Consider the following 24,242-nt stretch of genomic DNA (forward strand, 5'->3'; position numbering starts at 1 on the left):
GAATGCAATGACAATAAAGGTATTCTATTCATATGACACCTGGAGTCACAATGGCTTAAAAAACCACATGGCACTTGAGGAGGGCCACGCTAAGGCGATTAGAGTGTTCAGCCAATGTGATACAAACACTCCAGGCCTCTAGGAGGCCATCGATCAACAGAATTTATGATGCTACCTGGAGAGCATTTGGAACCTGGTGTTCTAGGAAACAAATAGGCCCAACCTCAGTGTTAGTTACACAAGTGTTGGACTTTCTCCAGGAAGGCTTGGAAAAGGGCTTAACCCCTAACACCTTATGGAGGCAGGTAGTTGCGACAGCATCAGTATTGGGTTGCGGAGCCTCGGAATGACGACATCCCCTAATCCACACGTTCATCGGGGAGCAACCAATCTAAAGCCACCAGTGATACACAGGTACCCCACTTGGGACTTGACAGGGGTGCTGAGAGTGCTCATGACTGAGCCCTTTGAACCACTGAGGTCAGTGGGATTACCCTCACTCACCCTTAAGGTGGACTTCCTAGTTGCCATTACATCAGCCAGAAGAATATCAGAGCTAGCACCATTATCTGTGATTTTGGGTGGACTATACCTCTGTGTAGTCCACCCAAACAGGGTAGGATTAAGATTAGATCCGACCTTTATCCCAAGGATCAATTCTACATTCCATAGAGTGCAGGAGTTAGTACTACCAGACTTCTGCCCAGAACCAGTCCATAGCCTAGAAAAGAAGTGACACTCCTTAGACGTAAAGAGGGCTATACGCATTTATATTAAGAGAACAAGACCCATCAGAAAAATGGAGGAATTGTTCATTTCATTTAGACGGAGTTCGTTGAGACAAAGGTTTCACCATCAACCATAGGCAGATGGATTAGGACATGTATCACAAGTGCTTATGAAAGCCAATCATTGCAGTTGCCGGGTAAGATAACGGCACATTCAACCAGGAGTGCAGCCACATCAGCGGCATGGAATACACTGCCTCTGTGGGAATTGGGAGTGGCTAAAGCCACCCAGTGGAAGGAAAGGGCTGTTGTGGTATATATGGTGAAGATTGCCTATCTGCCTGACGAAATTTCCTCAGCAAGACCTTCCTCGTACTTGGTTTCTATCAGTAATGGCTCAATGGCATCCCAAAAAGTTTGTCCCCTTTAATTGTGGCTGATGCCAGCTTCCATTTATGTTTCAGATCCTTCTGCCAGTGACATAGCCAAACAAGGCGCCTTGCAGCCACTGAAGTTGCTATGGCCTTAGTTGCATACTTGACCACATTGAGTGTGGTGTCTGCTATGAACTCCATTGCAGCTACTATTTTGTTCAAGTCCTGTTGCAATAGAAGATCGCCAGGTGGTAGCCTTTTCTGCATCTTCTCAATCCATATCAGGACTGCTCTGCTGAAAAAAGATGTCGCAGATGCTGCCTTTATAGACCATGCTGCAGCCTGGTGAACCTTTTGAAGGGTCTGCTCCGTTTTCTTGTCCTCCTCTTTTAGACCATCCTCAGCTTCATTAGCCAGCACTGTAGCTGGTGTGGAGGCTGCCACTGGACTGTCTATCATGGGAACTAGAATTAGATCCACTAGTTCCACATTATAAAATCTCTTCTCATTCCCCTGCCTCCGTTTCAGAAAAATCTGCGATAATATATCCCTTTGTTCTTTCCGGCAGCTTCACCCACGCTAGGGTTCAGCTAATGCAGTTGCTCTTTCTAACCGCTTAAGAGTATGCTCAGCCTAGACTGAGTATGGACTCTAGCCTCCCTTTCTCTTGGGCAGGCTTGTATGGCTGTTTTTGGAGCTCGCTCAGCCTTGACTGAGTCTGCTCTTATCAAAGGGAACGCTGGAGGCTTTGTGGGGGTGGGAAGATGGCCTTTCAAGAGTTCGACCAGCAGGGCCTTCCAGCATACAAAGTGACAGCCAAAACAACGCACCCATTGGAGGGAGACTCGGCCTATTCACCGACCAATGGGAGACAACAACAATGGATAACTGACACAATAAGAAGAGGCCTAGTTCTGGAATTCCTCTCCACACCTCCGAACTCATTCAGAAGATGCCCGATGCCAAGAGACAAAGCCAAAAGGGTAATTATGGAAACAGCAGTGCAACTTCTGCTGGACATTCGGGCGGTACAAGTGGTACCGGAGAATGAACAGGGACAAGGGTTCTACTCAAACCTGTTTGTTGTACAAAAGGCATCGAGTGTGGGGGTGGAGACCAATTTTGGATCTCAAATTACTAAACAGGCACATAGTGTATAAGAGATTCTAGATGCAATCCCTGCAATCTATACTAGGGAGCATCTGGAAGGGAGATGTCCTGACATCAGTAAACCTCACAGACGAGTACCTACACATACCTATTACCAAAAGGCACCGAAAGTTCCTGCAGTTTGGTTATGCAGGAGGACACTACGAATATAGAGCTCTACCATTTAACCATCCTCGGGACTAAGGACATTCACCAAGGTACTGGCAGTGGTAGCAACTTTTCTCAGGACAAAGCCCATATGGATCCAATGCTACTTGGACAACATATTAAAACAGTCAACATTGACTCTAAGAGCAAAGAGCGATCTAGAAACCACAATACAGACATCAAAAGAACATGGCTTTTTGGTGAATTTGGAAAAGAGCCACTTAGAACCGACAAGGCATTTACAACACTTAGGAACCGTAATAGACACCAACTCGTGCTAGGTTTACCTGTCACAGGAACAACAGGGCAGCATAAGGTCATCAATACATCAAGTGGTTACAGCCCCGGGTGGACTTACTGTCACAACTATTAGGAAAGATGATATCGTGCATCTTGATAGTACCTTGGGCCAGACTGCACGCAAGGACCTTGCACTGGTTCCTATTACCTTACCATAGAGCAGGCAAGGGCAATGTGGGAACCAAGGTACAAATTCCTCCCAGAGTGAAGCAGTCACTCCAGTGGTGGAGATCACAGGCCATGATGAGGGGGTGTGGGTTCAAGGAACCCATCCGACTGACTATCACAACAGATGCAAGTTTAGTAGGCTGGGGGCCCACTGTCAGAACCAGATTACACAGGGTCAGTGGTCTCAGTCAGATCTCAGGAACAACATCAGCTGGTTAGAAGTCAGGGCATCTCACCTGGCTCTAAGGGCCTTCAAGTCAGTGATGGTGGGGACAGCATGTGTTGATCCTGACAGACAATATGACCACCAAGGCACATATCAACAGACAAAGGGGTACTCACTCCCTAAAGCTCATGCAAGAAGCAGAACAATTGGGCCTATCGACCAGGGTGGAACACATATCAGGAGTGGAGAACATTCAGGCAGATTGGCTCAGCAGAACAACTGTCGACCACTCAGAGTGGCGCTTACGCCCGGACCTGTTCAGGGAACAGTTGCACAGATTCAGGAGAGCAGTCCTGGACCTGTTTGTGACCCCAGCAAATGCACAACTCCTGAGATTCTACTTGAGATTTCCAACACAGGGAGCAGAAGGAACCAATGCACTCCAAGGAGCGTGGCCAAAGGGGCTGCTTTATGCATTTCCCCCCCTTCCTTTAGTACCAAGGGTAATCAGGAGAGGGATAGAGGAAGGGGGCAGAGGTTTTAATGGTAGCACCTCACTGGCCCAGAAGGTCTTGGTACACAGATCTAGTAGATCTGTCGGTATCCAGACCATGGAGAATTCCCCCAGACAGGGTAGAGCTGAACCAGGGAGCCAGCGTGTCTTAAAATGAGGACTAATAGATTGAGAAATAGTTTCTTTTCCAAGGCAGTAATTGTCTTGAATCAAACAGTGCATTTGTGATTTAGTCCTATTATTATTATAATTATTTTAATTTTTAAATACTCTGTAGTGTGATTGTGATGTGGTGTTTAGGGCACTGTGCTGATGTAGCTTTCAAATTTCATTGTATTCGTGGAATGCAATGACAATAAAGGTATTCTATTCATATGACACCTGGAGTCACAATGGCTTAAAAAAAAACCACATGGCACTTGAGGAGGGCCACGCTAAGGCGATTAGAGTGTTCAGCCAATGTGATACAAACACTCCAGGCCTCTAGGAGGCCATCGATCAACAGAATTTATGATGCTACCTGGAGAGCATTTGGAACCTGGTGTTCTAGGAAACAAATAGGCCCAACCTCAGTGTTAGTTACACAAGTGTTGGACTTTCTCCAGGAAGGCTTGGAAAAGGGCTTAACCCCTAACACCTTATGGAGGCAGGTAGTTGCGACAGCATCAGTATTGGGTTGCGGAGCCTCGGAATGACGACATCCCCTAATCCACACGTTCATCGGGGAGCAACCAATCTAAAGCCACCAGTGATACACAGGTACCCCACTTGGGACTTGACAGGGGTGCTGAGAGTGCTCATGACTGAGCCCTTTGAACCACTGAGGTCAGTGGGATTACCCTCACTCACCCTTAAGGTGGACTTCCTAGTTGCCATTACATCAGCCAGAAGAATATCAGAGCTAGCACCATTATCTGTGATTTTGGGTGGACTATACCTCTGTGTAGTCCACCCAAACAGGGTAGGATTAAGATTAGATCCGACCTTTATCCCAAGGATCAATTCTACATTCCATAGAGTGCAGGAGTTAGTACTACCAGACTTCTGCCCAGAACCAGTCCATAGCCTAGAAAAGAAGTGACACTCCTTAGACGTAAAGAGGGCTATACGCATTTATATTAAGAGAACAAGACCCATCAGAAAAATGGAGGAATTGTTCATTTCATTTAGACGGAGTTCGTTGAGACAAAAGGTTTCACCATCAACCATAGGCAGATGGATTAGGACATGTATCACAAGTGCTTATGAAAGCCAATCATTGCAGTTGCCGGGTAAGATAACGGCACATTCAACCAGGAGTGCAGCCACATCAGCGGCATGGAATACACTGCCTCTGTGGGAATTGGGAGTGGCTAAAGCCACCCAGTGGAAGGAAAGGGCTGTTGTGGTATATATGGTGAAGATTGCCTATCTGCCTGACGAAATTTCCTCAGCAAGACCTTCCTCGTACTTGGTTTCTATCAGTAATGGCTCAATGGCATCCCAAAAAAGTTTGTCCCCTTTAATTGTGGCTGATGCCAGCTTCCATTTATGTTTCAGATCCTTCTGCCAGTGACATAGCCAAACAAGGCGCCTTGCAGCCACTGAAGTTGCTATGGCCTTAGTTGCATACTTGACCACATTGAGTGTGGTGTCTGCTATGAACTCCATTGCAGCTACTATTTTGTTCAAGTCCTGTTGCAATAGAAGATCGCCAGGTGGTAGCCTTTTCTGCATCTTCTCAATCCATATCAGGACTGCTCTGCTGAAAAAGATGTCGCAGATGCTGCCTTTATAGACCATGCTGCAGCCTGGTGAACCTTTTGAAGGGTCTGCTCCGTTTTCTTGTCCTCCTCTTTTAGACCATCCTCAGCTTCATTAGCCAGCACTGTAGCTGGTGTGGAGGCTGCCACTGGACTGTCTATCATGGGAACTAGAATTAGATCCACTAGTTCCACATTATAAAATCTCTTCTCATTCCCCTGCCTCCGTTTCAGAAAAATCAGCGATAATATATCCCTTTGTTCTTTCCGGCAGCTTCACCCACGCTGGGGTTCAGCTAATGCAGTTGCTCTTTCTAACCGCTTAAGAGTATGCTCAGCCTAGACTGAGTATGGACTCTAGCCTCCCTTTCTCTTGGGCAGGCTTGTATGGCTGTTTTTGGAGCTCGCTCAGCCTTGACTGAGTCTGCTCTTATCAAAGGACGCTGGAGGCTTTGTGGGGGTGGGAAGACGGCCTTTCAAGAGTTCGACCAGCAGGGCCTTCCAGCATACAAAGTGACAGCCAAAACAACGCACCCATTGGAGGGAGACTCGGCCTATTCACCGACCAATGGAGACAACAACAATGGATAACTGACACAATAAGAAGAGGCCTAGTTCTGGAATTCCTCTCCACACCTCCGAACTCATTCAGAAGATGCCCGATGCCAAGAGACAAAGCCAAAAGGGTAATTATGGAAACAGCAGTGCAACTTCTGCTGGACATTCGGGCGGTACAAGTGGTACCGGAGAATGAACAGGGACAAGGGTTCTACTCAAACCTGTTTGTTGTACAAAAGGCATCGAGTGTGGGGGTGGAGACCAATTTTGGATCTCAAATTACTAAACAGGCACATAGTGTATAAGAGATTCTAGATGCAATCCCTGCAATCTATACTAGGGAGCATCCGGAAGGAGATGTCCTGACATCAGTAAACCTCACAGACGCAGTACCTACACATACCTATTACCAAAGGCACCGAAAGTTCCTGCAGTTTGGTTACGCAGGAGGACACTACGAATACAGAGCTCTACCATTTAACCATCCTCGGGACTAAGGACATTCACCAAGGTACTGACAGTGGTAGCAGCTTTTCTCAGGACAAAGCCCATACGGATCCAATGCTACTTGGACAACATATTAAAACAGTCAACATTGACTCTAAGAGCAAAGAGCGATCTAGAAACCACAATACAGACATCAAAAGAACATGGCTTTTTGGTGAATTTGGAAAAGAGCCACTTAGAACCGACAAGGCATTTACAACACTTAGGAACCGTAATAGACACCAACTCGTGCTAGGTTTACCTGTCACAGGAACAACAGGGCAGCATAAGGTCATCAATACATCAAGTGGTTACAGCCCCGGGTGGACTTACTGTCACAACTATTAGGAAAGATGATATCATGCATCTTGATAGTACCTTGGGCCAGACTGCACGCAAGGACCTTGCACTGGTTCCTATTACCTTACCATAGAGCAGGCAAGGGCAATGTGGGAACCAAGGTACAAATTCCTCCCAGAGTGAAGCAGTCACTCCAGTGGTGGAGATCACAGGCCATGATGAGGGGGTGTGGGTTCAAGGAACCCATCCGACTGACTATCACAACAGATGCAAGTTTAGTAGGCTGGGGACCCACTGTCAGAACCAGATTACACAGGGTCAGTGGTCTCAGTCAGATCTCAGGAACAACATCAGCTGGTTAGAAGTCAGGGCATCTCACCTGGCTCTAAGGGCCTTCAAGTCAGTGATGGTGGGGACAGCATGTGTTGATCCTGACAGACAATATGACCAACAAGGCACATATCAACAGACAAAGGGGTACTCACTCCCTAAAGCTCATGCAAGAAGCAGAACAATTGGGCCTATCGATCAGGGTGGAACACATATCAGGAGTGGAGAACATTCAGGCAGATTGGCTCAGCAGAACAACTGTCGACCACTCAGAGTGGTGCTTACGCCCGGACCTGTTCAGGGAACAGTTGCACAGATTCAGGAGAGCAGTCCTGGACCTGTTTGTGACCCCAGCAAATGCACAACTCCTGAGATTCTACTTGAGATTTCCAACACAGGGAGCAGAAGGAACCAATGCACTCCAAGGAGCGTGGCCAAGGGGCTGCTTTATGCATTTCCCCCTTCCTTTAGTACCAAGGGTAATCAGGAGAGGGATAGAGGAAGGGGGCAGAGGTTTTAATGGTAGCACCTCACTGGCCCAGAAGGTCTTGGTACACAGATCTAGTAGATCTGTCGGTATCCAGACCATGGAGAATTCCCCAGACAGGGTAGAGCTGAACCAGGGAGCCAGCGTGTCTTAAAATGAGGACTAATAGATTGAGAAATAGTTTCTTTTCCAAGGCAGTAATTGTCTTGAATCAAACAGTGCATTTGTGATTTAGTCCTATTATTATTATAATTATTTTAATTTTTAAATACTCTGTAGTGTGATTGTGATGTGGTGTTCGGGCACTGTGCTGATGTAGCTTTCAAATTTCATTGTATTCGTGGAATGCAATGACAATAAAGGTATTCTATTCATATGACACCTGGAGTCACAATGGCTTAAAAAAAAACCACATGGCACTTGAGGAGGGCCACGCTAAGGCGATTAGAGTGTTCAGCCAATGTGATACAAACACTCCAGGCCTCTAGGAGGCCATCGATCAACAGAATTTATGATGCTACCTGGAGAGCATTTGGAACCTGGTGTTCTAGGAAACAAATAGGCCCAACCTCAGTGTTAGTTACACAAGTGCTGGACTTTCTCCAGGAAGGCTTGGAAAAGGGCTTAACCCCTAACACCTTATGGAGGCAGGTAGTTGCGACAGCATCAGTATTGGGTTGCGGAGCCTCGGAATGACGACATCCCTAATCCACACGTTCATCGGGGAGCAACCAATCTAAAGCCACCAGTGATACACAGGTACCCCACTGGGGACTTGACAGGGGTGCTGAGAGTGCTCATGACTGAGCCCTTTGAACCACTGAGGTCAGTGGGATTACCCTCACTCACCCTTAAGGTGGACTTCCTAGTTGCCATTACATCAGCCAGAAGAATATCAGAGCTAGCACCATTATCTGTGATTTTGGGTGGACTATACCTCTGTGTAGTCCACCCAAACAGGGTAGGATTAATATTAGATCCGACCTTTATCCCAAGGATCAATTCTACATTCCATAGAGTGCAGGAGTTAGTACTACCAGACTTCTGCCCAGAACCAGTCCATAGCCTAGAAAAGAAGTGACACTCCTTAGACGTAAAGAGGGCTATACGCATTTATATTAAGAGAACAAGACCCATCAGAAAAATGGAGGAATTGTTCATTTCATTTAGACGGAGTTCGTTGAGACAAAGGTTTCACCATCAACCATAGGCAGATGGATTAGGACATGTATCACAAGTGCTTATGAAAGCCAATCATTGCAGTTGCCGGGTAAGATAACGGCACATTCAACCAGGAGTGCAGCCACATCAGCGGCATGGAATACACTGCCTCTGTGGGAATTGGGAGTGGTTAAAGCCACCCAGTGGAAGGAAAGGGCTGTTGTGGTATATATGGTGAAGATTGCCTATCTGCCTGATGAAATTTCCTCGGCAAGACCTTCCTCGTACTTGGTTTCTATCAGTAATGGCTCAATGGCATCCCAAAAAAGTTTGTCCCCTTTAACTGTGGCTGATGCCAGCTTCCATTTATGTTTCAGATCCTTCTGCCAGTGACATAGCCAAACAAGGCGCCTTGCAGCCACTGAAGTTGCTATGGCCTTAGTTGCATACTTGACCACATTGAGTGTGGTGTCTGCTATGAACTCCATTGCAGCTACTATTTTGTTCAAGTCCTGTTGCAATAGAAGATCGCCAGGTGGTAGCCTTTTCTGCATCTTCTCAATCCATATCAGGACTGCTCTGCTGAAAAAAGATGTCGCAGATGCTGCCTTTATAGACCATGCTGCAGCCTGGTGAACCTTTTGAAGGGTCTGCTCTGTTTTCTTGTCCTCCTCTTTTAGACCATCCTCAGCTTCATTAGCCAGCACTGTAGCTGGTGTGGAGGCTGCCACTGGACTGTCTATCATGGGAACTAGAATTAGATCCATTAGTTCCACATTATAAAATCTCTTCTCATTCCCCTGCCTCCGTTTCAGAAAAATCAGCGATAATATATCCCTTTGTTCTTTCTGGCAGCTTCACCCACGCTGGGGTTCAGCTAATGCAGTTGCTCTTTCTAACCGCTTAAGAGTATGCTCAGCCTAGACTGAGTATGGACTCTAGCCTCCCTTTCTCTTGGGCAGGCTTGTATGGCTGTTTTTGGAGCTCACTCAGTCTTGACTGAGTCTGCTCTTATCAAAGGGAACGCTGGAGGCTTTGTGGGGGTGGGAAGACGGCCTTTCAAGAGTTCGACTAGCAGGGCCTTCCAGGATACAAAGTGACAGCCAAAACACCGCACCCATTGGAGGGAGACTCGGCCTATTCACCGACCAATGGGAGACAACAACAATGGATAACTGACACAATAAGAAGAGGCCTAGTTCTGGAATTCCTCTCCACACCTCCGAACTCATTCAGAAGATGCCCGATGCCAAGAGACAAAGCCAAAAGGGTAATTATGGAAACAGCAGTGCAACTTCTGCTGGACATTCGGGCGGTACAAGTGGTACCGGAGAATGAACAGGGACAAGGGTTCTACTCAAACCTGTTTGTTGTACAAAAGGCATCGAGTGTGGGGGTGGAGACCAATTTTGGATCTCAAATTACTAAACAGGCACATAGTGTATAAGAGATTTTAGATGCAATCCCTGCAATCTATACTAGGGAGCATCTGGGAGGGAGATGTCCTGACATCAGTAAACCTCACAGACGAGTACCTACACATACCTATTACCAAAAGGCACCGAAAGTTCCTGCAGTTTGGTTATGCAGGAGGACACTACGAATATAGAGCTCTACCATTTAACCATCCTCGGGACTAAGGACATTCACCAAGGTACTGGCAGTGGTAGCAACTTTTCTCAGGACAAAGCCCATATGGATCCAATGCTACTTGGACAACATATTAAAACAGTCAACATCAACTCTAAAAGCAAAGAGCGATCTAGAAACCACAATACAGACATTACAAGAACATGGCTTTTTGGTGAATTTCGAAAAGAACCACTTAGAACCAACAAGGCATTTACAACACTTAGGAACCGTAATAGACACCAATTCCTGCTAGGTTTACCTGTCACAGGAACGACAGGGCAGCATAAAGTCATCAATACATCAAGTGGTTACAGCCCCGGGTGGACTTACTGTCACAACTATTAGGAAAGATGATATCGTGCATCTTGATAGTACCTTGGGCCAGACTGCATGCAAGGACCTTGCACTGGTTTCTATTACCTTACCAGAGAGCAGGCAAGGGCAATGTGGGAACCAAGGTACAAATTCCTCCCAGAGTGAAGCAGTCACTCCAGTGGTGGAGATCACAGGCCATGATGAGGGGGTGTGGGTTCAAGGAACCCATCCGACTGACTATCACAACAGATGCAAGTTTAGTAGGCTGGGGGCCCACTCTCAGAACCAGATTACACAGGGTCAGTGGTCTCAGTCAGATCTCAGGAACAACATCAGCTGGTTAGAAGTCAGGGCATCTCACCTGGCTCTAAGGGCCTTCAAGTCAGTGATAGTGGGGACAGCATGTGTTGATCCTGACAGACAATATGACCACCAAGGCACATATCAACAGACAAGGGGGTACTCACTCCCTAAAGCTCATGCAAGAAGCAGAACAATTGGGCCTATTGATCAGGGTAGAACACATATCAGGAGTGGAGAACATTCAGGCAGATTGGCTCAGCAGAACAACCATCGACCACTCAGGTGGCGCTTATGCCCGGACCTGTTCAGGAAACAGTTGCACAGATTCAGGAGAGCAGTCCTGGACCTGTTTGTGACCCCAGCAAATGCACAACTCCTGAGATTCTACTTGAGATTTCCAACACAGGGAGCAGAAGGAACCAATGCACTCCAAGGAGCATGGCCAGAGGGGCTGCTTTATGCATTTCCCCCACTTCCTTTAGTACCAAGGGTAATCAGGAGAGGGATAGAGGAAGGGGGCAGAGGTTTTAATGGTAGCACCTCACTGGCCCAGGAGGTCTTGGTACGCAGATCTAGTAGATCTGTCGGTATCCAGACCATGGAGAATTCCCCCAGACAGGGTAGAGCTGAACCAGGGAGCCAGCGTGTCTTAAAATGAGGACTAATAGATTGAGAAATAGTTTCTTTTCCAAGGCAGTAATTGTCTTGAATCAAACAGTGCATTTGTGATTTAGTCCTATTATTATTATAATTATTTTAATTTTTAAATACTCTGTAGTGTGATTGTGATGTGGTGTTCGGGGCACTGTGCTGATGTAGCTTTCAAATTTCATTGTATTCGTGGAATGCAATGACAATAAAGGTATTCTATTCATATGACACCTGGAGTCACAATGGCTTAAAAAAAAAAACCACATGGCACTTGAGGAGGGCCACGCTAAGGTGATTAGAGTGTTCAGCCAATGTGATACAAACACTCCAGGCCTCTAGGAGGCCATCGATCAACAGAATTTATGATGCTACCTGGAGAGCATTTGGAACCTGGTGTTCTAGGAAACAAATAGGCCCAACCTCAGTGTTAGTTACACAAGTGCTGGACTTTCTCCAGGAAGGCTTGGAAAAGGGCTTAACCCCTAACACCTTATGGAGGCAGGTAGTTGCGACAGCATCAGTATTGGGTTGCGGAGCCTCGGAATGACGACATCCCCTAATCCACACGTTCATCGGGGAGCATCCAATCTAAAGCCACCAGTGATACACAGGTACCCCACTTGGGACTTGACAGGGGTGCTGAGAGTGCTCATGACTGAGCCCTTTGAACCACTGAGGTCAGTGGGATTACCCTCACTCACCCTTAAGGTGGACTTCCTAGTTGCCATTACATCAGCCAGAAGAATATCAGAGCTAGCACCATTATCTGTGATTTTGGGTGGACTATACCTCTGTGTAGTCCACCCAAACAGGGTAGGATTAAGATTAGATCCGACTTTTATCCCAAGGATCAATTCTACATTCCATAGAGTGCAGGAGTTAGTACGACCAGACTTCTGCCCAGAACCAGTCCATAGCCTAGAAAAGAAGTGACACTCCTTAGACGTAAAGAGGGCTATACGCATTTATATTAAGAGAACAAGACCCATCAGAAAAATGGAGGAATTGTTCATTTCATTTAGACGGAGTTCGTTGGGACAAAAGGTTTCACCATCAACCATAGGCAGATGGATCAGGACATGTATCACAAGTGCTTATGAAAGCCAATCATTGCAGTTGCCGGGTAAGATAATGGCACATTCAACCAGGAGTGCAGCCACATCAGCGGCATGGAATACACTGCCTCTGTGGGAATTGGGAGTGGTTAAAGCCACCCAGTGGAAGGAAAGGGCTGTTGTGGTATATATGGTGAAGATTGCCTATCTGCAGGCCTTGATTGAAGAGATCTGTAGGGCTGCAATGTAGTCATCACCATCTCCATTCATCAGAAATTATAAACTGGATACATTTGCATCAGCGGAAGCATCCCTTGGAAGAAGGGTGCTACAAAGAGCAGGAGATGGGGGCTTGGGACAAGGAGTTGGCCCACTCTCAGGACAATTAGTTTGGGATACGTCCCACACTTTGGATTCTCTGACTAGTACAACTGAGAAAGAGCATTGGTCTTGTCTGAAACACATAATCTAGTTGTACGGAAGGAGAATCCAAATCCCACCCTTAGAGAATTAGTCCTGAGCACGGAATGGTCAAGAAAGAGCACCAAGAAATCTCCAAGTCAGTCATCAGCCTTCATCAAAAACTGGGCATGCGCAGTGGAAAGGGGACTGGACTAAACTTTGATTGACTCTGTCTTTAAGCGAGGAAGCAGGAGACAGCCCACGCTTTGGATTCTCCTCCCGTACAACTAGAAGATGCGTTTCAGGTAAGACTAACATTCTTTTCAGTAATGTAACTCTAACAGTGACTCAACATAAACAATTTCTTCGAAATCAGTTTTCAGTTCATTTTTAATCAGTTTCTTAAAAGAGAGTGCTTATTTTTACTATTAGCATGACATTCTTTGGAAAGTTATTTTTGTTCAGAACTCCCAATTTGATGGGTGGAACTTTTCTCAACGTTTGGAATCTCTGTTCTTTACCATCCTTGCTTTTTGTTATTGTCATCAATAAAAATGGCCTACTGCTAAATACTTTGAATATACCAGAGACCTTTGTTTATTAACGTTATCATATTTATCATATCATTATCCATATTGTTGGCATTATGAAATTTGTACTTCTGCTAAGGTTTTTTTTAAATTAAAGTCTTTGGATATGACATCTCACATAGAAAGTAACCCAAACTGGGTGACACAAACAATAATATCATTCTGATGTCAAGAAGAATAAAAATAAAATAAAGAACTATCCATTCAGATAGCAATATCAGGGGGAGTTAGTGGTTAAAAAAGTAAAAAAAAAGATGTGTTGTACGATACCTGAAATCCATCGCTACTGAGAGAAGAGGTAATTCTGAAACATAGTCCATGGAAAAGGACATCAGCATCACAACCTACATCTAAACACTAAAACACAGAAAAAAAAATTCCCTGCAAAAATTGTAGAGACCCAAGAGTCTGATATAATGGAGACTTGCTTGATCCCAAATTATTAAGGCTTTCTTTGTATACCAGTGCAGCCATCTTAACCTAGCTCACTCCAGATTTCCTGATGATACTCATTCATTAGCGTGACTACAGATCTCCCTGTCCATTAAGCAGGCAGAACTTAACTGGAATGGTCTAGAATTGGGGTGGTGGGAAAAGATTGTGCTTAATTTTTTTGGGGGGGGGTTCTATAAAGCAGATGACCCTGATCAGATCTGTGAATGGGGCTGGGTTTGCAGGGAGAAGCCTTGGAAAGGTTCTAGAGCAGTCTCTAGATATGAGGCATTTGTTAGTAGGCAATAGATATTACATTCCTCTCTATCCTACAATATCTTTTTTAAGGAGCAGCTATATAGTCAGGCTGCATTGTCATAACCAGTCCTTTATTATGTTTGTGTGTTTGTTTTCAAGTTTGGTCTTTCTGTAAAGATTGCATGGATTATCTTCTTGCTATTTCCCACAACTATTATTTTGTGATGGGCTTAGGAATGTTCTGTGATTAAATGGTGATATCAACCTGAGTCTAAAATATTAGAAATCCAATATTGGAAAATATTGGAAAATATTTGAAATATGACCAGAAAAGTTAAGCCTGGAACATATAAGTGGAGTATGCCAACTAAATATTGGCAGGATATGCTATAGTATAGTAAGAGAGGATGCTAGAATTCAGGATATTGCTGACAAGAAGTTCTGTGCAAAATGTGAACAACTATCTAAATGGCCCATCTCAGTTAAATCCATCCACTGTGAAAAAATTCACTTCCATCCACTTTACTTTTATGTGGGTGCAAAGTGCTGTAATTAGTCTGGACTCAGTGGATTCCAGTTGGACTTTAGAAAAGCAAGACAGGAAGAAAATTGACTCATTTGAGCTGTGGTGCTGGAGGACACTCCTGTGCGCTCCTTGGACAGCAAAGGTGACTAACAAGCAAATACTGGAATGCCTAACACTACTCATGTCACTGGAAGGCAAAAATCACAAAACTGCATCCCACTTACTTTGGGCCATGTCATGCAGGGGAATTCACTGGAGAAAGCAATTATGTGCAGAAGAGTGAGTGGTACAACCAGGCAACCAAAGAACATGGACACCATCAAAACTGGCACCAGCCAAAGCATAAAATAATTCAAAGAAATAATGCAAGATTGTGCAGAGACCTGACCCATAGAATTACCAAGATTTGGACATGACTAAATGGATAACATCTTCCTCCATGAATTCCTAAAATTCAATTTTAGTCCCATTTTGGAGGGATGGGTGCATGGGAGGAACCACCTGGCATTGGTCTGTATGATCCAATCAGAGATAGTTGGAGCAATGCATAAGCTAAGCAGACTTAAATGTGGAACTGCAAGGATTGAAGTCCTAAGCCTTATCTGAATTCTTTTTCTTTCATAGGAAATTTCAAGAACAAGAATGTCCTCCTTCCCCAGAGCCAACGAGGAAGGAGAAGGACAAGAAAGGGTGCCACTGTGTCATCGTCTAACGATCCTTTAAAACAAGCTATCGACTGCCAGATTAATTCCCCTCACTTTTCTTCCTGTGTGTCTTGATGTTTTGTCTTGCTTTATGTGTGCATGTTGTATAAATGGTCACCAAAATAGCCTTAGTTGGAAAGAATCAGACTGGTCCAGACCTAGAAGACACCTTAGTCATCTCACATCAGAGGTCAATACACTAAGGCTTCTTTTAATGCTCCCAAATTCTTTTTCCTTATGTCAAGAAACTTGCACTTTGTGGAGTTTTATTCACAATGGACAAAAGGTAGTTTTAGGAATCTATTGAAGCTTAAAATGGTATCTCCCACCACCCCTCCCCAGTGAGATCTTTGTTGATCATACTCGAGAGAGAGTGAGTTCTCTAATCAATATGTAGAGTATTTTTTTAAAGAGTAGATTGGAGGTTTTACCCTTTGATTAGATTAGACAACAAAATTCAGCCTGCCTTACAGGAAGCCAATACACTGAATTTCATTGGCAAAGTTTTGTGTTACAGCTCTTGTTTATGCTGCAGTTTTTTCCAGTGCTCAACCGTCTACTGTATTTATTTTATGGCTCCAGCAATAGCTACAGGATTATTAGTATTACAGCTTTATGGCCAAATACCTGGGCTCATTATGGACTGGAGCATTTTAGTTTTAAATAATGTTACATCATGGTTTGGAATAAAATTGTGTCTTCCTTTTGTATTTCCAAGTAGGAGATTCCAGAAAAGTTAATCTGTAGCTTTTGTTTTCCATGTAATATAAAAAGAGGATTTTGCTCTTTCCATTGTCAGATGATTAAATGTTTTTTGCTATATACTTTTATACATTATTTTCCTATCAAACTAGTTAACAAGTATTTTTATATGTTTGTAAGCAAATATGCTTTCACAGCATAAGTTGTGTATATGTAAAGATGAGTATTTAATTCTCACAGTATACTTTCAACTGATGGAACTATGTAATGCAAGATTTGTAGAACTGTGGTAGAACCTCTTTCTTGTTCCAGCTTTACTGAATGATGGCAGACAGATGCCTGCCCAATATACAGTAACCATTATCGTATCATGTTTTTCAAAACACCCTTCCGTATGCTTCACAAATGACTGACCATTATATAACTATTAAACTGTACAAGTGTTTAACTGAATGTTCAGTTCAGTGGGCAATATCCAACTTTAAAGTATGCTAACTATGGTTAAGAATTTTGGGTTTACTCTGTGGGATTACATACTTAATGGTATTGATAGTTTGCCATTTTCTGAAATTGTAAATGAGTGCCATACTGATTATTTCACAAAGTTTGATTATTTGATTATTCAGTATAGTCTTAAGTAACATTAGACTGATTTTAAGATGATAAATGACAGGTCCATAATGGGGAGGTGAAAAAGACCTCAAATAATCATTTTCAGGCTGAAATTACTTAAAAAGCGGGCCAATCAGAATGTTCCAAATTCATCTATAATATAAAACTGAACAGAGTTGCTTTATAATTTAAATTATGTTGTGACCATATACTAAACAAATTATTGAAACAGAACTTGAGCATGAAATATTTTAGAACTGCACACACATTCACAGCACAATTGCAGTAGGAGGCCATGGTTCTCCTTAATACAGCTTCTGGTACTGTAGTTACATATTTGTAAAATAAATAAAACCTCCACTCACTGTGACATTAGGGACACATTCATATAATTCGGGCAACAGTATGGAAATGATGTGCCACTGCTGCTTCCTGGGATTTTTAACTTTTCAGACCAAAATGCAACTCTATTATAGTATTTCCTGGTAGTCTTTCCTACTAGGGCTTACCAGATTTGATCCTGCTTAACTTTTTGAAATCAGCTAAGGTTAACCAAGTGAGTACACATGAGCTGTCATTTACAAAACAAAGTGGAGCAAATACGATAAATTTAGAAACATTTGCTCTTTTTGAGTAAGGAGGGCAACATTAGTGTACAGTGGCAAAAACAATCAGGAAACTTTTGCCAGATTCCTGGTGTTTTGCTCTTCCTTGATGAGTAACTGATTGATGTATACATTAAAGTGCACAATTATATTGAAATCCCATGTTTGTTTGTTTTTGGCTTTCCTGTACTGATGACAGTCAGTAAGAAGTTTTCCCATATTGCAAAATCAATTATCTCGTTACAGTGATTGTAGAACTTTAAGAAAACATTGCGCAAACTTTATAGACTGCAGAAAAGTCTGCTTCATGTGATGGCTTAACAATCATGTCTTTTCCTTTGTCCCATCTCAAAGCTCTGAGCACCTATCCACAACCAAGTCAATCAGGCCTAATTAATGTGGCTTTATTAGAGCATTGCTATGTTGCAAAAATATACAATTTTTATAATACTGCATGTGTTTATGATTCTCTGCCATCTTTGAATATTCCTTGAGGAGAGGTTAGGACTTGTATCATTTTTCAGAGGTGTTATCCACTGAATTTTAAAAAAATCAATTGGGGTTTTAATTCCCAGGAAGAAAAGTTCAGAGTTTGGTAAATCCCTTCTGGTTATAGAGGTGATGATTTAATGTATGTTCAAAACACACTGCCCAGTCTCCAGAGGAAGAAGAATAAATTGTAATAGCTGAGAAACTGACATTTTATAAAGATCAGTTAAATTCTATGTGAGTATAGATTTTTGGATTTCAGCTCAAGAAAAGAAAAATCAGAATAACAAGCTTCATTCTGAGCCTAATCTTAGACACTAAAGGTGGTACATTCCCCTGAATATTCCTGCTCTTAAATTATTTAAATAACATGCAAACAAAAGGTGGAATGGTGAGAGTAATGTGGGATCAATAATTTCATAAAAAGTGGTCTGAAATGTAAGTGATTTGTGTAAATTATATCTACTTGTACACTTTTAAATATTGCTCTATTATGCTTGCATAAATTTAAAGTTAGAGAAAGCACTTCATCATACTGCTAAAATAACTAGTCAAGCACAGTACACATTAACTCTCTTTTGTACAACTTTTTTTTATAATTTGGAATGCAATCAATTATTGATAACTTCTTTTCCCATTTTGAAAAATTGTGCTTCAGTGGCATCCAACTTTCCTTTGAGAAAAATGAAAACCATTAGGTGAAGCCTTCAATTACCTTCCAAGAACTGCATGTATGGAGAAACAATTAGACGAATTGGGTGGCTTGTCTGTCTCCTTTCCTGTAGCACTTTCAGCAGTTCTACACAGTTCCATTTCACTGATGGGGTGGAAGCAGGGGTGGGATTCCACCAGTTTGCACCTATTTGCTAGAACCGGTTGTTAAAATTGTAAGCAGTTCGCAGAACCCGTTGTTAGAAGAAATTACTGGCCTAATCCTGTAAGGAAGGCAGGAAGGAAACATTCTGGTGTTGCTTACAGAAACTGCCTCTCAGTTAACCCTTATTACATTCTTGGCAGGACTAGACTTCCTGTCTCAGGAACGTCTCGAGGATTTTTCCCCTTCTTTGCTGGTACTTTGCTTGTGTGGAGTGACCATTCAAAGTTACAATGGTAGTGAAAAAAGTGACTTATGACTATTTTTCACACTTACGACTGTGCAACATTCCCACAGTCATGAGAGGCCAGGCGAGGAGATGCGTGCCTCAATGTGAGTGATATTGAGTTGGCCATACCCAGCCAATAACATGACCACCAAGCCATGCCCACCACCTAAGCCATGCCCACAGAACCGGTTGTTAAAATATTTGAATCCCACCCCTGGGTGGAAGTTGTAGTTCAGGTTGTTCACTGAGAAGAGAGGGAAGTAATTCATAATTCTGTTTCCCTGGAGCTTCAGATGGTCAGAACTAATAGCCGGTACTCCAGCTGAATTCTTCCCTCAGCAACCACAGAAACAGGGTCCATTCAGTCACATCCAGAAAAAGGAAGAATAAGAGCCAGCTGTTAATGTCAGGCAATTGCCACAGCACAAAAGTAAACTGGAATTGAGTCTCAGTTGTAGCCCTAACGTGTCAATTGCATGTCCCACTTCAGTAGAAGTAAGGATGAAAAATACTAAAGCAAAATAGCTTGTTTCAGTCTGCTTGCCCACAGAAGAATTGTGGAGATAGATATACATGAAATGCAGACTGCAACCTACATTATTTTGCAAGTTTGTTCCTGGGCCAGAAATCCCACCTTTCAAGTAGAGACCTGTTGTTAGTCCAGACCAGAATTCCCAGTACTTTTAATATATAACCTTCCAAAATGTTCTGTGGAGCAATAAGTAAATGGTCAAGTCAACCTAGCAAGGAGACCATGGAACATGATAACAATCACAAGTAAATAAATCAAGAGGTATAATTTATTCAGGTACATCTCTCTTATAATTGGAGCAAGGAGACACAAGCCATTAAGACTTAGGCTTTTTCTTCTACCACGGTACATCTGAAGTCTTCAATATTCTGCTGGTTTCATTGTAATTTTTTCCAAGTGCAGTTTTCAGTCCAACAGAATGAACACAATGCAGTTCTTTCTTTTTAAAAGTGCCTTACCCATGGAATAGGGTTCATATAAATTACGCACACCTTGGGAGGTGTGCATTTAGTCCAAGAAACTGCACTACGGGGATGCTCTAACTTGAAGCACTTTGGAGTGCCGGACCACATTTTCCAGAATTCTCAGCTGATGTGACTAACTGATTGGATTGAGGCTTTGCAGTAAGAGGTTTTTTGACATCTCTGGAGGGTATCCAATGGGTAGAAGGGTGTAATGGGTTTTCTTAAAAAACATTTTCATAAGTTTAAAAAAAAGCATAGAAATCAAGCTAAAATATTAGCTGAGAAGTTACAGAGTAGATGGCTGATTTACTCTTTTGATGCATGAGATGCTAGATTCATCCTGGAGACACTCAGCAGGTACTTCATATTTCCCAGAAAGTGATTTCTGACTCAATTTGATTCTGTGCTATCAGAATCTCTAATAAAGACCCTGGATTGGGTTAGTGGCTGGTCGGATCAAGCATGCTGTATGTGAACGTGGCCAGTGAGAATATTGGAATGCTGCCCAGAAGTTTTGTTCACTTATGGCCCTCCATATAGACACACACACCTATGAGATAGTAATACTAAGATTGTCACAGTGCGTGTGGCAGCCAAAATGAACATACATGTTAAGAAATCTATTTTCCAGTGTCCTCAAGTCACACAGATGGGCCCTGTATCATTAAAAATAAATCCAGGCATTATTTTTGCACTCTGGAGCCAAAAATTATGTAACACTTCAATATGAAGGAAACAGATGCAAGAAAAGAAGGGAAACAAAAAAATAGCAAAACGTTGATTTTGGTTTCTAATCTACACATGATTCCTCCCTTTTATCACTGTCTTTTTTTTTATTCCACCTCATTTGTAAAGCCCTTGAAAAATTCAATCCATTCCTCCAACCAACTAAGGAAGTAGATATGAAATGTCATTGATAAGTGTTTTCTCCTCGTCTTACATTTCAATGAAGTATAGATTGTAGCTCCATGAAGGCAGGAACCAATTATTTTGCTACTCTTACTTTACAACATTCTATCTGATGAGGTTATGATATAACAGTAATAAAATATATTTTACAGAAATGTTGATGCTCCCCTATCCCCACACACATACAAAAAAGTCTTACTATCATTACTTTGTAGCTCAGTGTGATCAGATTGGCTGTGAGAAAATCCTCTCTTTTTTAAAAAAAAATGGTGTTTTGAATGTTGGAAAAATGACTGTAGTCTGAGGAATTAAATTCTTGAAAGCACTGGCTCTGAAGCAGGAAAAATGCAGAATAGAACAGGGATGTCAAACTGGATTTCTTCGAGGGCTGGATCAGCATTGCAGTTCTCTGCAGGGCGGCAGCAGCAGTGGGGGAAGGGTGCCAGAGGCACCGTGGGCCGCTCCTTTGACATTTCCAGGCCAGCCCCACAGGCTGGATTTAAGCACCTTGAGTTTGACACCCCTGGAATAGAATAACAGTGTTGGAAGGGACCTAGTCCAACCCCCTGCTTAGGCAGTAAACCCTGCACCATTTGAGACAAATGGTTATCCAATCTCTTCTTAAAACCTTCCAGTGGTGGACATTTACAACTTCTGGAGGCAAGTTGTTCCACTGATCAATTGTTCTAACTGTCGGGAAATTTCTTCTTAGTTGTTGGTTGCTTCTCTCCTTGATCCAGAGGTGGTATTCAGCAGGTTCTGACCAGTTCTGGAGAACCAGTAGCGGAAATTTTGAATTGTTCGCAGAACCGGCAAATACCCCCTCTGACTGGAGATTTTACAGTATCCTTCCCCAGCCATGCCCGCAGAACCAGTAGTAAAAAATTTGAATCCCACCACTGCCTTGATTAGTTTCCATTCATTGCTTCTTGTCCTGCCCTCGGGTGCTTTGGAGAATAGCTGACTCCCTCTCCTTTGTGGCAACCACTGAGATAATGGTGGGAGGGGTTTTTTTTTGCCCATTAGTCTCCCAGACTTTCCAGACTAGCAAGATTGATGTCAGCCTTCCCAGGAAAACCAGACCAAAAAGATGATCAGATAAACTAATTCTACTTCATTGTAACAATCTTGCAAAGTCTTTATACGTGTACAAACCTACTTTTTGCCTCCTTCTGAGCCTCTTTCTTTTATTATGCAGCTGCAGGCAACGTCCTCTCTTATCTGACTGTTCCCTAGGCAGCATCTTCACTCTCAAGGTCTTTCTCACATAGATACATTGTCACATGCATTGTTCTTTGCATTGTTCTTCACCTAGATTGTGCTGGGAACTCTGACTCAACCATTTTCTTGTAAGTGTTGACGTTCGAATCAACTATTTGTCCAGCAGAGGGGGCTTAAACATACAGCAGACAGAAACATTCTCTCTTAACAATTGGAATGGGAGAAGAAACTTGGCTGCCAGTTTATTATTTTTTTTACTGTTTGTAGTTCTAGTCGGTGGGAATGGAAGGAAGACAATGTATACTGGTCAGCAACTGCATTAAGTATGTTTGTAAGACAATTACATCAAAAGTAAATGCTTAAATAAGACAAGGTACCAGAATGATTTTCCTTTTTTAAAAAAACTGCCATTTTTTTTTGTTCAGTGGCAAATGTGCTTGGACCCAGAACTCTCTTTAAGAAGAACAGTGGCAATGCCATTTCCATGTTAGCAAGTTAGAAACTTTGCTAAGGAAAGACATTTAGTACTTATTAAACCAAAATTCTATTCAACGATGGTTCAAAATCCGTGTGGGTCTAAAGAAAATGTGGCTGTGCACAAACCACCCATCCATTTCTCAGCAGGCTGGTGGGCGGATCTAGATTTGTCTTGAATGCAGATCTTAGCGGATTTTCTTACAGTGACGTTTCTCTGGTGTCAAGGAAATTTGAGAGAAAAGTACAAGGATGAGGAGGAAGCAGGAGGGGAAAAGGATGAAGAGATGGGAAAAGGATTGAAGTGGGATGACAAGGTGGGGGAATTATCTGTGGCACCAGAAGGAAAAAGGATGGAAGTGGTCAAGCAGTTAGATGGGAGGCCCCCTGCCCTGACCAGTTGCTGTCTCAGCTGGCGATACTAGTGGAAGACAATCCCTAAGATTTGTCCTAGCTCTAGAGCAGGGGTGTCCAATTCACTTCACGGTGGCATCACATGACATAATGTGACTTTTTTCCACTTTGCTAAACTGGGCGTGACACATCTGGCCTGAGGGTTGCGAGTTTGAGAGCCCTGCTCTAGAGCCCCATCAGTTACTTCTACTAGCAAAACATGAAGAGAAGCAAAGTGGTGGTGAATGGTGGAAACAGTAGGAGCAGCTTCTGGAACAAATGTGTGATTTGTAAGCATTCCCCACACATGCCAAAGCTCTTTTCCCCCCACCAAAGGCTTCCCATAAACCCCAATTTCCATAAAAACTTTGTGGTGCACTGGCATGCCATGAAAAGATGGCAGCAACAATCCAGGGAATTGGGAAATCTCATCAAAACCTTGCGGAGGAGGCCTTTGTGTGATGCATTTGCCACAGGTGGACGTATCTGACAGGAAGCAGGTTAAGAAATAGGGAGATGTAGAGGATGAATTAGCATACTGCAAGTTCTTGTGGTTGGCATATTTGCTTCTCCCCACCAACACAGAAACTAGATCTCTAGGAAAGATAGATGAAGAGGTGTATATGTTAACAATGAATACAATGTAGTTTTTTTTCTTGTTTAGAAAGTGTTTTAAGTCAAGCTGAAGATGAGATTTATTCAAACAGAGAGAAGCAGGTTCACTTTATTTGGGTCTTAGTGTTTCTGAAAGTTGACTGTATGGGTTATTCTGGATAGTTGGTCTCAGTGACAACATGAAACCTACATCTCTTAATTACAAAGATAAGAAAAGGAACTAGGCAGTTGGAAATAGCATCTGTGCAGTGGTAGAATTGTGTATATAGACCCATATGAGTTCTTTCATTGTTTGCATAAATAAAGTGCGTGGCAGTGGCCATCTCCTAGGTCTCAAAAAATAATAATTCATTGTTTTGCCCTCATGCATCTGAAAATTTAACAATTCAGAGTTGTTAGCAATGCAGAAGCTCTAATTTCAGGTGCCTTTCACCCTCTGTGCAGCAATGAATTCGTATGGAATGATACTTGTTTTTAAAGAACTTTATTTGGACTTAGAATTTGGATCAGCATCAACATCTGACCTGCTGTGTCTTTTTTATATAGAAAAGGATTTTCTGGGGAAGAGAATAAAAAAAAAATCCTGCTGGGGAAATGTTCAGCTCCGTGCAGGACTTTGAAAAA

General features: G+C 42.9%; 1 protein-coding gene across 1 annotated transcript in view; it reads left to right on the plus strand.

Moving 5' to 3' along the window:
- RRAS2 (RAS related 2) overlaps positions 1-17,575 on the plus strand; it is a 66,515-nt gene extending 48,940 nt beyond the window's left edge. Inside the window, exon 6 of the mRNA XM_026706486.2 lies at positions 15,420-17,575. Coding sequence (XP_026562271.1) covers positions 15,420-15,507 — 88 coding nt within the window. The 3' untranslated portion in view covers positions 15,508-17,575. The remainder of the gene's footprint in view (positions 1-15,419) is intronic.
- The last annotated feature ends 6,667 nt before the right edge of the window (positions 17,576-24,242 follow it).

Source organism: Pseudonaja textilis, chromosome 1 (genome assembly GCF_049901715.1).
Source record: "Pseudonaja textilis isolate UNSWEBS1 chromosome 1, rPseTex1.2, whole genome shotgun sequence".
NCBI lineage: Eukaryota > Metazoa > Chordata > Lepidosauria > Squamata > Elapidae > Pseudonaja > Pseudonaja textilis.